Genomic DNA, 16,944 nt, shown 5'->3' on the forward strand with positions numbered 1-16,944 from the left:
AACCACACACAAACACACACACACGATTTATTACCCTTTATGTCAGTCGCTAACATGAAAGGAAAAAGGTGAGCAAACCTCGACTCAGTTATTATTTGGTTGTCAAGGGAGTGTCACGTCTGACCTGAAGGATCCACGCGTGATCAAACCACGAGCCAAGGCTTCAGATCGATCGACTGTCCGATCTTAACTCAGCTGTTTTGCGGTTGGAAGAAATTATGAAGATATTTTTCCCCGTTTTGCAGCAGATGATTTATTCTATTTGCAGAAACAGGCAACATCTGTGTTTTATCAATAACTTTCAACATGTATAAAAAAGAATAGTAAAAAACAGAAAAAAAAAAACATCTAGGAGAAAAAGAAACTGACAAATGAAAAAAAACAAACCATCTGATTCGGAGGCACTTATGGCTTGGCAACACGTGTGCAGTCTGAGTTTTCCCAGGTGGTTGTAGTCAAGCGTCAAAGGCCATGATTACAATACTGGAACCAAAGAGGGATGCACTCAAACACAATCACGTCAGGCTCTGATGTGTCATCGCTGGGCCTCAGAGCTGCTGTCTGGACTCTGTCACTGATCTACAATGACCTACAAGTATCATCTCTAATATTTAAACACAGTCGCTGCAACACGAGGAGGACTCTTCGACACATTACCTATCAATAGCGGATCAAAATGCAGTTCATTATGGACATAAATCAACTATTTACAACAGCAAGGATCTGGAGATGCTCAGTGATTTCTTCCAGGGGGGGATTTAAAACAAAACAAAACAAAAAGTTTGATTCCTGCAGCTTTCCAAAGAAATGGTCGAAGGGTTGCATTGTGCTGCGTTAGCTTGGCGTCCAGTCGAGCACCCGTCTGTCAGCGTCCGACCGCCTCCGTTCATTCGGAGCTGGGCGAGGCGGCCGAGTCCATGTCGTCGTTTTCCAGGTCGTTGGGCGAAGACGACTGTCCGCCCTTCACTCTCTTCCACTTCATCCTCCTGTTCTGGAACCACACTTTCACCTGTTGTGGAGACACAAAGGAAATGATACATTAGACAATCAATCGATTTTTGATAACCGATCAAAACTAATTCTCTGCTTCCAGCTTCTTAGACGTGAGTATTTTCTGGTTTCCTTTCTTTTCTGTGACGGTAAACAAGACATTTGATGACATCATCCTGACATTTTTCATCATTTTCTGACATTAACCAAACCATAAATCTATTAAATGAGTGACCAAGTTTAAATACTATCTTGATTTGATATGGAATTGGGTTAAAATATTTAGGCAGTGTCATCAGCATACATGGAGAAAAATACAAAGTGAAATATAAACTAAAGACAGACATATTTCAGGTGAATTAATTGTGAAGTAATCTGTCTTTTTGGGAGGAATAAACACAAATGATCCCTCGGTCAAACTTGAGGGATTAAAGACAACCACCACTCCTGATGGAAATCGATCTGAAGATAATGTTTTAGTTTTACTGACGTTGCTTTAAGTTTCCCGACTCTCTTCTTCTCTCACCTGGAGGTTACAGTGACATGCAACCAAATGAAAAGCACAGTTTCCTTGAATATACTGTGTTGGAAACATTTGGGCTAATATAATGTTTCTGTACACTTTGATGCTGATTACTTAAATATTATCTTCATGCAAAATTGCCCCCAATTCTGGTTCTATCCTCTCAAATATAGATATTTGCAGGTTTTCTCTAAAAGTAAAGTGAACATTTTTGGGTTTAAAGGCATTTAATTGAGAAAATAATCCTATCTACTGGTTGCAGCTCTGATAGTTTATCACCATTGAAACTGTAAATTCAGCTGTCTGTCCAAGAAGTAGTAAAAAAGTATTTATACTAGATAAAACTCAGACAGACACTGAGCAGAATATCTCTTTTACCGTATTTGAACTTGAAACAGGATCACTGTGGCTTTACTTTCTGTTTTGCAATTTTTCACTACAATTTACAACATGGTCAGCAGAAAAACAGACAAATAATCCCCCACAAATCTCCCAGCACGGTCTACGCTGGCTCGGTTTGCGTTGGCCTTGCATGAAGGAGGGTGGATTGTCAGGTCCTGGCACAGAAAATCTCTGAAAACGCAGGCAGGAGAGTATCGTATAGACAGCCGGGTCAAGAGAGTCAACAATCAGGATGTCAGCCTACACAGGATGTACTCAGAGTGTGGAGAGTGCTCATCTGTGTCATTCGCACTGCGCTGGAATGAGAATGATATCATACTTTTACTGTCCGGCCAAGAATAGCGGTGAAAACACACACTTCCTGAGATTCCATAGGATTACAGGGAAAATGAGGCAGGAAGACGAGTGAGGGGGGAAGCAGTTGTTGATGTGATGGACCATAATTCACTGCTCTAAAACACCCAGACAAATAAAAGTTATAGGGGGTTTTTTATCAATTGATTACTGATGGAGCAGATAAAGAGATATTCATGTTTTATGACCTGAGAATGAATCTTATTGTTAACAAATACCAGAAAAACTATTTAGCCTCTCTGCTGCACCTGGTCGAATCGTTCCTTAAGACTTTCATCTTTAAAACGAGTCGCCAACATTTGGTTTATTTAAAAAAAGGTAAGGGACTACTTTCAGCTGTGGAATAACACACATTTGTTGTATGGTCGTCAAAAATATCAACAATTAGACACTTGGATACCGTGATTATTAGAAATGTGTTCTGAGTTCAATGACTGTTAATAATAAGAAGACAAGAATTGTCATATTTTGTGAACCTTAAACTTTTTTTTCCTTTTGCATCAGGAGTCAATTGTCTTTTTTTATACAAGTATTGTGTCAAAGTTGTGTTGAAAGTTCGGTAATTCAAGTGTTGTTTGTCACAGTGGAGGATAATGTTGCACAGTGGAAGAGGATATATGATGCTTTAGATTCACAGGTTGTTAGTGTGATGAATGTTTCCAAAGTGTCTAAATGTTCAGTCAATGGAGGAATGCAGCCTGAAATTCAGACGCTGTGCCTTTAAATAAGCCGTCAGGACATCTGTGAGGTTGTGATGTCACACCTGTACCGCCATCGCCCTCCGCATGGCCGCGGCTGCAAAAACACTGAGAGAGCTGATGCTGAAACATGGTGGGCGGAGCCTGCTCAGGCCTGTGAGAGCTGACCAATCAGAGCAGGCTGAGCTTTTTGGACTGACCAGCATCATATGAGACGTTTAATATGGGACCATTTTCATAATCGTAATGATTGAACACAGAGTGTTGAACTAAACTCAATCTGTGACCGACTGCAGCAGCTCGGGGATCTATTTCTCCATTTTAGACTAAGAATTTCAGGGCAGTGAAGTTTTGGGTGACCTCTGCACATCCCACTGTTCATCCGAGGATTCAGATGAATCTCTTCCCACATTCTGGAGCCTCCTCGTCTCCCCGAGTTTCTCTGCTCGTCGTGACTGATTGAAAGGACGGCAGAACGCCAGAGCATGTAGGATGAGTTGGAAAAGTTGCAGTGGGAGCTCAGAGTGAAGATGGAACCTGGCTGTGTGTGTGTGTGTGTGTGTGTGTGTGTGTGTGTGTGTGTGTGTGTGTGTGTGTGTGTAGCAGAGGTCTGGGAAATAGATTTAGCAGCAGACGGCAGTATGTGTGGTCACTGTGGCACCGTGGCCTCATTAGGAGGAGCTGGGACACTGGGCCTGACAGGCAGACTGGGGTCTAATCCAGCAGCATCCACACATGTTCGGCCCATTTCATCAAGTCTGGAGCCGCCGCCCACTCATTAAATCTGCACGACATTCTGCCGCAACCACAGGATGACGAGTGTTCAGCGGGGGAAGACGTACTCAGATCCTCTTCTCACGTCAAAGTAGAAATACCAGCGTCTAAAAATACTCTATTACAAGTAGAACTACTCTCAAAGTGTCATACAAGATTATATTCCGGTTTTAATTCCTAACAAATTCATTTTAACGTTGTGGTTCATCAATATGTAAAAAGCAGTGATGGAATGTAGCAAAGTACAGTTACTAAAGTACGATTCTGAGGTATTAACTTGTGTATTTCCATCGTATGCGTGACACAGTTTTACTTTTGATGATTAAGTACATTTAATATCAGATACTTTAAGTGAGGATACTGTCAATGTGCTGAAAAGAAAAAAAACAACCTTTTCCTCTGAAATGTAAAGGAGTGAAAAGTATCATGTAGAATAAAATGGAAATACTAGATAGAGTGACTTTACTTAGTTACATTCCACCACAGGAAATATTGTGAAGAAAATGCTTTTAATTCAGATTTAAATGCAACTATCTTGTTATTATATAGTAGAATGAGAGATATTTAAAATGTCGCACAGTTTGATTAATGTGTTTGAAGGTTTATTTGTTTTATTCATTTTCTCAGATTTTCTATTTGGATTTGGATTTCTATTTCTATTTCTATTTCTACGTGGAGATGAAATGACCATTCGAGGTATCTGAGTTATTTTGCCACAAGAAAAGTCTGACGGTGGGAAACGAGTAACATCGTAGTCAGACGATCATTCTGCTCTCTTTCCGTATGTTTGAGTTTTTGCAATATTAATGTTTCTAACAGACTTTTTTTTAGAGGTGATTTGTGGGATCAGATATTTGTTTTCACCTTTGAATCTGCAGAAATAAGTATAAAAACCGTTTCTATATAGATAAGATTTGATTCATAAATAAAAGGGGAGTTGATCTGGAGGGACAGATTAGGTAGATTATAGGTGAGGGGGAAATCCCGGTGTACCTGTCTCTCTGTGAGGTCCAGATTGACGGCGATCTCGTAGCGGCGCAGCCTGGTCAGGTAGTTGTGGTGGGTGAACTCGGCCTCCAGCTCTCTCAGCTGCTCCTTGGTGAACGCTGTGCGCTCTTTCCGGGCCTTGCAGCTGGAGTCCACCTTAAAACTGGACTCCTGGATATCTGAAGGGAAACAAAAAGTTTGTTTTGTGAAGTTTAAGGGGAGTTATGCATATATTATATAAAGGTAGATATGTTAGGAGATATTCTCTCTACATTACAGGTCTTAATTGGTGATTCAAGCACCCAGAGCTGATCTGATTTGAATTAGCTCTGCACTCATTTGCTGACCAGCCTCTCGTCGACTATTAACCAGACCTGAAGGACCTTTCCGACCAACAAACCGCAACTCCAAAGACCCTTAAGTGGGAGGCCCCTCATATAGTAAACACTTAAACCAGCGCTTTAAAAAGAGACCACCCTGACCCGAGCTTATGAGTCCACCTGCAGCGTCTGTGCGCAGAGAAATCCACGTACATTTCTGTGATTGCTCTCCTTGCCTTCTGCCACGCTGAAGTCGTGCATTTTGAACATTTGACTCTTGGTTCTGTGTGTGAGAGCACATCGGAGCAGGGCAGGGGGCCACCAGACCGGCCACAGAGGGACTGAGTTAGGGGAGGAATGCAGCGGAACATCGTTAAAGCCTCTAACAAAAGAACAAAGGTGCGGATGTGTCCAGGTCTACGTGGGTGAGTGTGTGTCAGGAGATTTCCCTCCGGAGCACTCGCATTAACTCATCTCTACATGACAGCCAACTGCGTCAAGGAAAAGCCCGAGATATCTCTATGACTGCGGCGGGGTCCGGTATTATCCGAAGCCCTCAGAAGAGTTTATGCCGTTTATTGCTCAGATTTATGGAGCTCTTTGCCTTCAATATCCTCGGAAATAGCAGAATTATAAACCTCATTTACCACAATGAATAAAAATGAAAGCTAGTTGATCTAACTCTCAGTAAAAACCCCTCTTGCGTATTAAAAAGGGGAGACTTCGGGTTATAATTGTGCATTGGTAGCGACACCGGCAGCTGATGTAATCTTTAGAAAATGGTTCTAATTTGTCAAAAGTGAGAAGTTCTGCTCGGCGCTCGCCAGAGCAGCGAGCCAAGATGTGGAATGGTCTGCAGTACCTGGACCAGATGTGACTGGGCACACCAGGACGTGTGTGTGTGTGTGTGTGTGTGTGAGCATGTGTGTGTCTATGTGTCGCGCCAAAAAACACACAAAAAAACCCTGTCGTATTGTTGTCTAAGTGTCATTAATGACGCGCTGACCCAGAGCGTGCCGGCGCTGCTCGGCCTCGCCGGGTCTGGTCTGGTCCGGAGCTGTGTGGAGCAGGTTTGGTTGGACTGAACACCTGGCAGAACTCATACTGGTTCCCACTAAACAGGCCCCCAATAAATATCCAGCACAGCCTGAGACCGTAAACTTGCAGGGAGAAGGCTTCTGCACCCAGCAGGGCTTCTAACACAAACAACATTTGGTGCCTTTTTTTTTTTTTTTTTTGTGGTTGGACGGTGCAAAAAGTTTACACGAGTTTGTCTTCATCAGGACGGAATTAAAGCTGCTGTTAATGAGTGATTGTTTTAAGTGAAAGCTGCACGTGTGATTGATCGCAGATTATGTGTGAAAGTGAGATTTAACAATGAATGGGGATGTTTTCATACTTCGGTGTGTTTTGGGTTGATGGAGCAAAAGATTTGTCTTCATCAAGTCTGAATTAAAGAAAGCAGAAAGCGAATTACTGCACGTGGTGTGATGGATGTCAGGATTTCACAGTGAGCGAGGATGTTTTATATTTAAAATAAACCTTATTATTCATCATTCGTAAGCTGTAATAAATGGGGCGGATGGTTTGTCTTCATCAGGACTGAATTAAAGCTGCTGTAAATGACTGATTGTTTTAAGGGAGCTGAAAATGTGTGAGTCAGTAAGTATGTTTAAAACTTTATTTAAAACTCATTATTTAGCACATGTAATAAATAATCAATTAATAAATAGTGTGTAGCACATTATGATGCACTTGTGAGCTGATATAAGCTTATATTTAAGTGTTAATTACTGGGTATAGACAGGTGATGTGTGCTTGATGGCAAATGAATAATTGTGTTAATAAATGCTTTATAAAAGACTCAGTGATGGAATGAAACTTAACACCTGAGTAATGTAGTTGAGTGCAATCTTGAGGCATTAAAAATTACTTGAGTGTTTCTAATTTCTGCATTTTTTTGTTGTTTCTATTTTGTTGTTTTTTTTAGCATTTAGTGTAGTTATACATGTAAAATGTTACTTTTACTTTTGATACTTTGAGACTTTTACTTACTATATGGTGACGGTCACTTTTACCAAAGTAATATTCTTACTACATATCTTTATTTTTACTCAGGTACGACCTTTGAGTTATTTTTCCAACACTACTGGCTGTAACATGAGATATTTATTAACTGTACTTAGTTATGGATGCTTCACAAAAGCAGTTACAATTAGAGACAAATAAATAAATAATTAATTATAAATAAATTCCATAATGTGTAGCAAAATCAGCAGAATTTTAAATAATCCTCATTTTAAATATTTTAAATTAGTATATTAATAAGTGTTTATATTTTGCTACTAAAAGTGTTTTATTTTATGATAAATCTGAACTTTTATTCATTTGTTTTCATCATTAATTTATATGAAACTTCAGATTACTCTATTTAATAATAACAACAGAGACTAAAGCGGCTTGTTCTGTATTTTCAACAGAATTACTGGTCAAACTTTGGATTAAAGTCGATATCAGACACCAGTTGGAGTTCATGGTCTTGGAGTCGTCGCCGCATTTCCATATCTGTAAAAACAGACTGCACAGCAGCTCGGTGCCCTCAGGACATTTTCCTAATATATGCTCTTCCACCACCAGCGAGTCGACGCAGGACTGAAGACTGAACGTCTCTCCTCTGAAACCAAGAGCTGATGTAGTGGTCAGACATGTTGCATGCGCTCAGTGGGAGATTGTGTTACGGCTTAACGACAGGAAAATGTCAATGGATAAGAATGTAAAAAGTGGGCTCGCAGGCAGAGTGAGTTTACCAGACGTGGTCTGGCATGTTTTCAGTGTAGTGAGTGGAGGTTACAATAAGGTAAGAAGCAGAGGGGAGCGGAGGAGGAGCGGGGGTCCGAACGCCCCCACCATCCTCTGCAGACGTCGGTCGTGTAGCTGTTCCAAATAATTATTCATGCTTCTAATAATCAGCCATGGTTGATTAAGTCTGATGAAGAAGATAATGAGACTGAAGCACTTAAAGTCCATTCACAATATCAGAGGAGTCACTGTGACTAACTAAGTAGATTAGAGTTTACATTAAGATTTGTTTTCTTCCTGCAATCAAACCTCATTAACAAAAAAAAAAAAAAAAAAAAACCTTCTTGAAGTCTTTCACAGTTTTCTTTTGAGGCGTCCAAATTTTTCCAAAGTAGAAAAACATCCCCTATTTATTATAAACTTTTCTGAATTCTTTGCAGTCTCGTTGCGTAAATCATCCTGCGTGTGATGGAAACAGAGCAAACAGGCCGAGCAGGTTCCCACAGATGAAACGTGAACGTTCCAGATGTGTTGGACGCGGTTTTATTTTCAGTCTGTCGGGGTGAAATTCTGCACATTAAGACTTTTTACACCTTTAGATTCAGTTTAAATATAAACACTTCCGTCAGCCTGTTGCTCCGGTTGTTAACGTCAACTTTAAGGTATTAGTTGGTCACAGATATCGGTTACTTCTTTTGCTTCCTGTTAGCAAAGTGTGAAATATGACGCGGGGGGATGAATTGCACTATAATCCAAAAGCTTACAGCTGTGAGGATATTTAAGGACATTGCTGTGAGTATTTTTATATTATTTTGGCTCGCTGTTGTTTGATGAAGCAGCTGAGAAAACAAAAAAAAATAACTTTACATTACCACTTTCTTTTTCTCTAAAATCAATTTGCTGATTTACAAAAGAACTTGATTCACTTAATTCAAACTTAATTCACTTTTGAGGCTTCTACATTTTTATTAAATGATACCAAATGCAGTCTGAAGCACCTGTGATGCCTTAAAGCACTTTTCCCCTTAATGTGCTCACGCTGTTATAAAACAATAGTCCATTTCCAGCGGATACGGGAGCGCAATCAAACGTTCACGCGTCCCCGTTAATCATTTTAGCCTTTTGGAGGTCCTGGAACAATCAGAGGATACAACTGCTACTTAAAGCGTGTGTCCTGAACACAAAAGTCTTCTCACCTACTCACCTTTCGCATAGCGATGTGGTGAGAGCGCAGCTTTAAGATGAATTCAGTGAGGAAACAGAGAATTTGTGTTTCTTTTTTTTTTTTTTTTTTACACCTGTGTGCAGATGTTTGGCGACTCAAACCATGTGGTTAGAATCAATTTCACATTTTGATTCTAAGCCAGATCAAGAGTGCTGCTTCCCCTGGCAGGTTTCCATGTTTCCTCCTCATCTTTTCTTTATTTCATATACACCAGTGTACAGTAGAAATAGAGGAATGTCCACTATCATATTTAATGCTCCCAAATGTGCATTTTATCAGTGTGTTGTTCCTTTTCTAAGCCTCCTCTGTGAGTTTCTGGATGCTATATTTCACACACCCCAGCCGACTCCCATCCATCCCACTGACTCACCTGTGACATCCCTCTTCCTCTTAGTGGAGCTCTTCTTGTCCGAGTCGGCCGACGCCACGCTCTGCGGTGAGTACTCTCCCTCCAGACACCCGGGCACGGCGCCTGGCAGCCTGTCTCCACCTACACTGTCCAGCTCAGGCCCTCCACCTCCACCGCCGCCCACCACTACAGGGGCGACGACGGGCGGGCAGGCCTCGGGCGCCCTCAGCCGCGTCTCGCAGGGGTTGAACTGCCAGTCGGCTCTCTGGTAGCCCCCCTGGCTCTCTTGGTACGGTCGGTCGTCGCGGGGGTAGGCGGCGTGAGGCGCAGTCGGCACCAGGCAGGAGCTGGTGAAGTCTGTGTAGGCCAGGAACTCGGGCTTCTGGTGGAGGGAGAAGGGGGCCTGCTGGTACTGCAGGTTGGGTCCAGGCACCCCTGAGTGAGGGTTCCTCATGCAGCCCCAGATCGGGCTGCTGGGGTGGGCGCTCCGCATGCAGCTGCTGGCTGGCTGATCCATTAATGCCGGGAACACTTCACACAATCTTGACTAGCGTCTTATTACGAGTCTGCAGAGGAGTCGAACCTCCACCTCACGAGAAGCGGCTCAAGTCTGAATGTGTGTCTTGAGAAAAATCCACTAAACGCTCATCGTGGTCTCACTGCATCCACCTTCTGTCAGAGGCTGTTGACTCTTCCACAGCCCAGAGCGCGTGAGGATAGACGCCTTCCTGTGACAGCGTGCTTCCCCGTCTCTCTGGGAGCGTGCGTGACGTCCTTCGGAGCCTCTGGTCCTGACACACTCTCACACACTTTCCCCCTCTCGTCCTGCTCTCACACACCCTCTTCTCCCCGACTGATCTGACTGGCTTGTGGCTCGGCGGGAGAGCTGCGTCCGCAACTGCATGACTCCCCTCCTCGGGCTGGCTGTTTTCACAACTCTTCTAAGGCATTCTTGACAAGTGAGCCCTCCTCCTTTTTTTAAATGTATAGGTGGGAAAGAGTGGCAAGTTTATGGAGTGTAACGTGAGATTGCAGAGGAGGAGCCCTGCCGGCCACATGTTGGTAGTACCCTCCAACCAACCCTGCCTCATCAACTATTAATCACGGGGGAAATTTTATATGCACATCTAATGGGCTTTCCAGACGCGGGGCTTTTTTTAAAGGGACATTGTCTGTAAAATATAAAGCGAGCACCCACCCACATGAGAGCTGGGGGGGAGGGGGGGGGGACCCGGACTTATTTCAGCTCCTTAGCGCTTTCTGACACCCAATTTAGTTCCTTTTTTGACACCCTTTAGTGGAAAGTTAACCCGAACCATTTCCCTCTGCACCCCTGATCCCCGCCTGTCCTCTCCAATCCAAAAAGTCCTTTTTTCTCCCTCTGTTTTTACGACTCTGTGTGTGTGTGTGTGTGTGTGTGGACATTAATGCTACACACCCAAATCCACCTGGCTGGACTTTTCTTTGAGGTGATAGCAGGACTGGATTTGATATAGGCTGTGCAGGCTCTCACACCTCTTGAGGTTTTCTCACTTTAGTGAAACACAATATGAAATTTCAGAGCCATATTTCAAAAAACACAAGCTGATACTTTCTCTGAGCAAACACTGCGACTGCGGGTTGTGTGTGTGGGTTTTTTTTTTTTTTTGTATGTGCACACTGGAAAAAAAGCCAATGAATACAAGGTGTTTCTTGCTTGTAAAAAGTTTTTTTTTTTTTTAAATATCTGCCAATGGAACAAGTGAAAACTGTCCATAAACAAGTCCCGTTTATTTAGTAATGAGATCGTTTCAACTAGAAATCAGACAAATATTCTGTTTAAGATTTCTTCTTTGTTGCCGCAGCGACTGTAATTTTAACCGCGTTTGGATCGACAGAGATGTAATTATTTAATTTTCTGATCACTGATCTTTAATCTCTGCAGGCTGCTCGCTCACGATGGAAGCCACTTCCTCCATGAAGTAATGTCTCTAATACCATTAAGACCTTTTTGGCTAAACCCAAAAAAAATTGGCCTCAATCTCAGCGTATCCGTTACCCAATAAACCCACTGAACCACACTTTACAGAAATGCAGTTTTTCTTCATACTGCTCATATTTGTGAGCTGAGGTTTGTGTCCTCACTTTGCTCCTGACCGCTCAGACGGCGGCGGATCACACCTCCATGGATGGAAAGAGAAGAAGGCAAGATATAGAGATACAGAAGAGGGAATTAAAAAAAAAGGTAGTTTTGTAATTTCAGGAGAGAATTTAAAAGCCAGAAATTGTAATCTGTGAGGACAAAACAAAGAGACAAATAAGTTTTAGGGATCCGTCGACTGCAGTGAAGGTGAATGAAAGAAAGAAAATAACAAATGACAGAAAGAATCAGATTAAGTGAAAGCCAACATAAATAGTGGTGGACAAAACGAAAGACAGAAAGTCCGATAGAGTAAAAGAGACAGAAAAAAAAGGAGAGTGTTTGAGGTCACGCACCAAACCCCCTTTCCATTTACCCAGCAAATTGTTGAGCCATGAAGCATCCCTCGCTTTTACTGGCAGTCTGAGCCCGGGCCGCACTGCAGGGAGCAGAGGTTACACTACATTTGTGGTCAGAGCAGGGGCCATCTGTGTGTCAGTGTAAATTAGAGAGTGTGTGTGTGTGCTGTGAAAATATACTGAGAGTGTGTGTGTGTGTGTGTGTGTGTGTGTGTGTGTGTGTGTGTGTGTCACAGATGAAGATGAAGGGTGTTTGTGTGTTTCTCTGTGAATGTGAAATAAAGTCCAGAGGAAGGTTTCAGTTGGTATTAAGAGACAAAGTAATCCACGGACGTTGGATATATTCGGCTCTCGAGTCGGGGTGACGTAGTTGGCAGGATAATCGCTAACACACTGGCCAGTCATGAACATGCTGGTGCTCATCTTAATATCTCTCTGACCAGGGCCAGATCAAATTTATAGATTACGCTAGCTAAACTTAACATTTACAGATGCTTCCTAATGACTTATGATAAGGTAAAACTGCTGAAATACTTTTTCTTTACACGTATATCAAGATATCTGAATATATAACCAGTAAAATAAAAGCGTTAAATCAAAGATGTGTTTTTAGATTTTAGACATTATCTAATGCAGGCAGTTGATGACGCCCCCTAGTGGCAAGGAGGCCATCGGCACGTGCATCGTCTACCTGCGCACAGATCCGGCCCGATCTTTAAATCTCCTTCTGTTTTCTGTTCAATGGATTTTACATGATTTCATTTGATAAAGAAATTTACTGCAGATGGGAAAAGTTCTCCGAGCTACAGGTGATCTAACAGAAAAGGTAGCAGACTAGCCTGGTCGCTAACAACTAAATGCACTAAAAATACACTGTTTACTTTTTGTTTTAGTAAAAAGCTGTTCACTACCACAGTGTCCAGGTCTGTTATGAACTCTTTGAACCTGAAATCAAAACAAACCTATATGTTTGTGAGCTGTTTTTAAAGAATTGTTTTCTTACTCACAGCAGATGAGTTTAGGGGAATTTGTATTCCTCATGGGATTTGTTGAAAATCAGGAAATGACACTATAACAGTGGGGTTTTTTTTACAGATGAAACCAGATCTTTTACAGTTTGTTGCAGAATATTTCACACAGTAGTAACGCGTGTGTAGGTGGGGGTGTGTGTGTGTGTGTTTGAGTGTTTCTGCAGCTGTATTTCTAAGCGAGTGAGAGTGTTTGTTTGAGAAACTCTGGGAGTATGTGGACTCGCGCTCAGTCATACACACCACAGATTGCAGATAAATGAGCTGGACATGAGTCACATCTCCCCTCACCCTGCCGACAACCTGTTTCTGTCAGTCTGCCGCTGCCTCTGTGTGTGTGTGTGTGTGTGTGTTTGTGTGTGTGAGTGTGTGTTTGTGTGTGTGAGTGTGTGTGTGTGGGGGAAGAAGAATAAAAAAGTCAGAGAGTAAAATAAATATAAAGAGTCAGAGAGTTTTGTTTGCACACATAATGTACGTTTTGTAAAATGTTGCTGTGTTGCCTTATTCTTGTAATTCTAAGTCTGCATTTCTGCATGAATGTGTGTGTGACCGTGTGTGAGTGTGTGAGTGTTTTCATCTGATCCATCTTCGTGTCACCGGCAGGATTAGGGTCCTCCATCAGTCTCCCGTGTCTGACAGCGTGACCCCCCGTGACCCCACGTTCACCTGGGTCCTACTGGACTGTGGGAGCCTCTTATCTCTGCTACTGTCCCTGGAGGAGAAGAGGCTGGGGGGGGGGGGGACCTGAAAATAAAAGGATAAAAGAAGCAAAGAGGCTTGTTTAGTTACACACAACATAATAAGACAATGTTAATATGAAATACTTGGTGAAATCCTCTGTGGTATCGTGCCAGATGGCTCAGTCGTTGTGTAACATCAGCATCAGTGCCACTGAGATCGTGTCTGCCGCCCAGCTGACTGACTGATAGGAGCCAATAAACAAGACTACTGGTTTCTCTCACTCCTGCAGGCCACATTATTCTGATTGCATCATGTTTCATGAGCTCACTGTAGGCTTGGCATCTGCAAAGCTTACTCTGATAAAGCAAATGGTGCATTAGAGCCACAGGATGTGTTATTAGAAAATGCAAAAACTATCATGTACAGCTCCTAGCATGAAATGTGTGATGTTTTAAAGGAGTAGCTGGAAGTGGTTACGGTGCCTAAACTGTCTCAGTAACAGTTTATAATGCGTAATGGATGGTATAAACAGCCGCAGGCACTGAGAGATGTTGGTGAAATGGATGGTGTGCTTTTTATTCTGCAGGTTGCCAACAGTATTACCTACAGTCATTAGCCGTGTTGGCTCAGTGACGGTCTGACAAATGGGCTGGATTTTGAGGTTTCGGAAAGCCAAAAAGAGAGAAGGATGCTGCCAGCGCGTCTGACTGTGAAAACGTCTCGAATAAAAGGCCCCTGCGAGGAAAAAAGAGGCATTTCTTCTTTTACAATTTTGGCCACATCAAATGTTCGTACTTGGTAGCAGTGCAACACATATTATCACCTTATAAAGTTGATGTGGTGAACGTGTTAACAAACAGCAGACACAGAGCAACATTAGCATTTATTTGAGGTCTCGTCTCGGGCTACCTGGCAAACCTGAGTCCAGTATTTATCGTTCTTTTTCAGCTCAGCCTCCACCCGCTCCTGAGGGAAATATCTGAAAAAGAAGAAACAAAAACAGGCGATTTACGAGGGAACGAGATCTGGAAATGTGAATCTTTTTTGATAGAAAGAAGCTGAAACAGATGATCAGTCATGTGAGTCCAATACATCAGGAACAAAGGAAAAGGTGTTTCCGTCTCTGATTAAAAAAACACATCAGAACAAATTAAAAACTTTTTTGTTGTGAAGATTAAACACCAAACTTTTGTTGTGCATAAAATTATATGATGGAAACTCAGGTACAGTTTAGAGGGTTGTAGGTCCAAAACAAAGAGATAAAAGATGGTTAATAGCTCAGAGAGTTCATCACTATGACCAGTTTGTGTACTTGAATTCAACAATGACACAAACTTTCGCTTAACCAAAACCCCATAAGAATAACTACACTTTTAGCTGACAACTGAATATTTTAACAATCTCATGTACAAGATGAATTTGTCATATTTGATCTGTGTTAAAGGAATTTATATTGATGCTACTAATGTATACAAAAGAGATGAAATGCAGATTATTGAAGTGCTGTGTTGAATAACCTTTGCTACAACTACCTCCTTCTAAAAACTGCACTGTCAATCTTTAACTTCCACCCACAGTTACTTTTAGTATAATGTGTATGTTTTTGTATATTCCTCTGTATTTTTATCTGGTATTAGCATAATATGTACGTGTTATGTTAATGTGACAAATTAAGCCTCAAACAACCTGCATCTAATATGTGTTTACCCGTCTAATATTACCTTTAACAAACAAAAAATAGCATTGATCGTATATTTAAACTATTGTTGGAGTCACTGCATGATGTGAACAGTGTCAACCAGTTTTTGACTCTTGGGGCGACTATTTGTACGACTTGGGTGGATTTTACCAGCTGAAAAAACCCTGAAAAGTCTATAAAAGTATATATTCATGCACATATACATGCAGTGGACAGTTTTCTTTAGACACAAATAATACAAAGCCAACACTCTGTGATTGTTCTGGGGGATTTACTTTGTGATGCTGTTGAACCTTGTGTTATTTAGCCTGCACGCATTGATATAAACAGGCAGCACTGTGAATTCCAGCAGGACTAACTGGACCCACATCAGGACAACTCTTTAATAAACAACCCTCGGAGTTCATTACATTACGTCACCACACAGACATCGCGTCGGGAAAACCAGCGAATGAAATCTGTATTAATCAATTAACGAAAACTAGCAAATAATGAGCAGTAACAGTATATGTGCCCACGGCTCAGTTTGGGTAATGTCTGGCTACAGTAACACATCTCTCAGCATTTTTCTGCTAATGGTTGTGTGTTTGCAAAGACTTGGCTTCAGATATAAATATAAAATGTCTGCGTGTCTGAACCATCCATCATACGAACTGTTTCTGTTCCAATATTATACCCAAAACTGCGAATAATCTCCAAAATATCTGCTGATTGTTCTTCAAAAATCCTATTGTCTGAGAGTATAATACGTGTGTGTGTGTGTGTGTGTGTGTGTGTGTGAGGTTGTGTAAGTTGAGGGGGGAACGACCACAGGTGCTAATAATCACATATGATCACATATGATTGGAATCAGGTGTTGGCAACAGTTTCTTGCTATTGTGAGGGAATATTATAGCTCTCTCAGGCTTCGACCTCTCATCATCTCGCATTGTGAAGTTGTTTACCAGTTTTCCACAGTCCGATTTTTTTTTTTTTTTTCAGAGATTATCCTACAGGCTGAAACCAGTTTATACCACAACGTATCTGTCTGAAATTACAGACTTTGGATCGTTCTTAAAGTAAACAAATTAAAATGACATTTCGATGAAACAGTGGGGCTTTGAGATTAATGTCTAATGCAGATATTCTTTAATAACCGACTTTTTGGCTGCTTGGATGAAGCAGAAACAAGCTGGGCAAGTTTTATACAACAAACGCATTAAGGTTCATTTTATTAACGCTGCATACGCACACCGACGGAGCATTTTGTCGGTACTCTGCGTTAATTTCATCTGTATTTCTGCACGTTTTCTGAAAAAGCCTTCGGTCACAGTCCAATGAAAGGACTCATTGAAGCATGCTGGCAGTGACAGTTATATTGTTTGAAACAGACGTATTAATTTTCATATGTAAAGCGAGCATGAATGAGCCAATTTGTTGCACCTGATGAATTAAGACAAATATTCACCCTTCTTTCAGTCATGGTCATAATGTGTTTAGTGGGTTTGTCAGAGCTGTTTTCATGAAGAGAGTGATTAGAGTGAACCAAAACAGTTGAGTAGTAATCAATAGAATCAAAACAACAAGCTCAAAGACACTAAAATGCTCCATAGATGTGACGAATGGCAGAGTTGGGTGATAATTCTTAGTCATAGCCA

At 41.7% G+C, this 16,944-nt stretch overlaps 1 protein-coding gene across 1 annotated transcript in view; it reads right to left on the minus strand.

The window, feature by feature from the left end:
- Positions 1–218: 218 nt before the first annotated feature.
- Positions 219–16,944, minus strand: part of meox1 (mesenchyme homeobox 1) — a 74,966-nt gene continuing 58,240 nt past the window's right edge. The window contains exons 3-9 of the mRNA XM_037081933.1: positions 14,518–14,587; positions 14,216–14,343; positions 11,917–13,671; positions 10,860–10,953; positions 9,443–10,393; positions 4,735–4,907; positions 219–1,009 (exon numbers count right to left, since the gene is read on the minus strand). Of these exons, the coding sequence (XP_036937828.1) occupies positions 887–1,009; positions 4,735–4,907; positions 9,443–9,938 (792 nt within the window). The 5' untranslated portion in view covers positions 9,939–10,393; positions 10,860–10,953; positions 11,917–13,671; positions 14,216–14,343; positions 14,518–14,587 and the 3' untranslated portion in view covers positions 219–886. The remainder of the gene's footprint in view (positions 1,010–4,734; positions 4,908–9,442; positions 10,394–10,859; positions 10,954–11,916; positions 13,672–14,215; positions 14,344–14,517; positions 14,588–16,944) is intronic.

The sequence above is a fragment of the Acanthopagrus latus genome, chromosome 20 (assembly GCF_904848185.1).
Source record: "Acanthopagrus latus isolate v.2019 chromosome 20, fAcaLat1.1, whole genome shotgun sequence".
NCBI classification, from domain to species: domain Eukaryota; kingdom Metazoa; phylum Chordata; class Actinopteri; order Spariformes; family Sparidae; genus Acanthopagrus; species Acanthopagrus latus.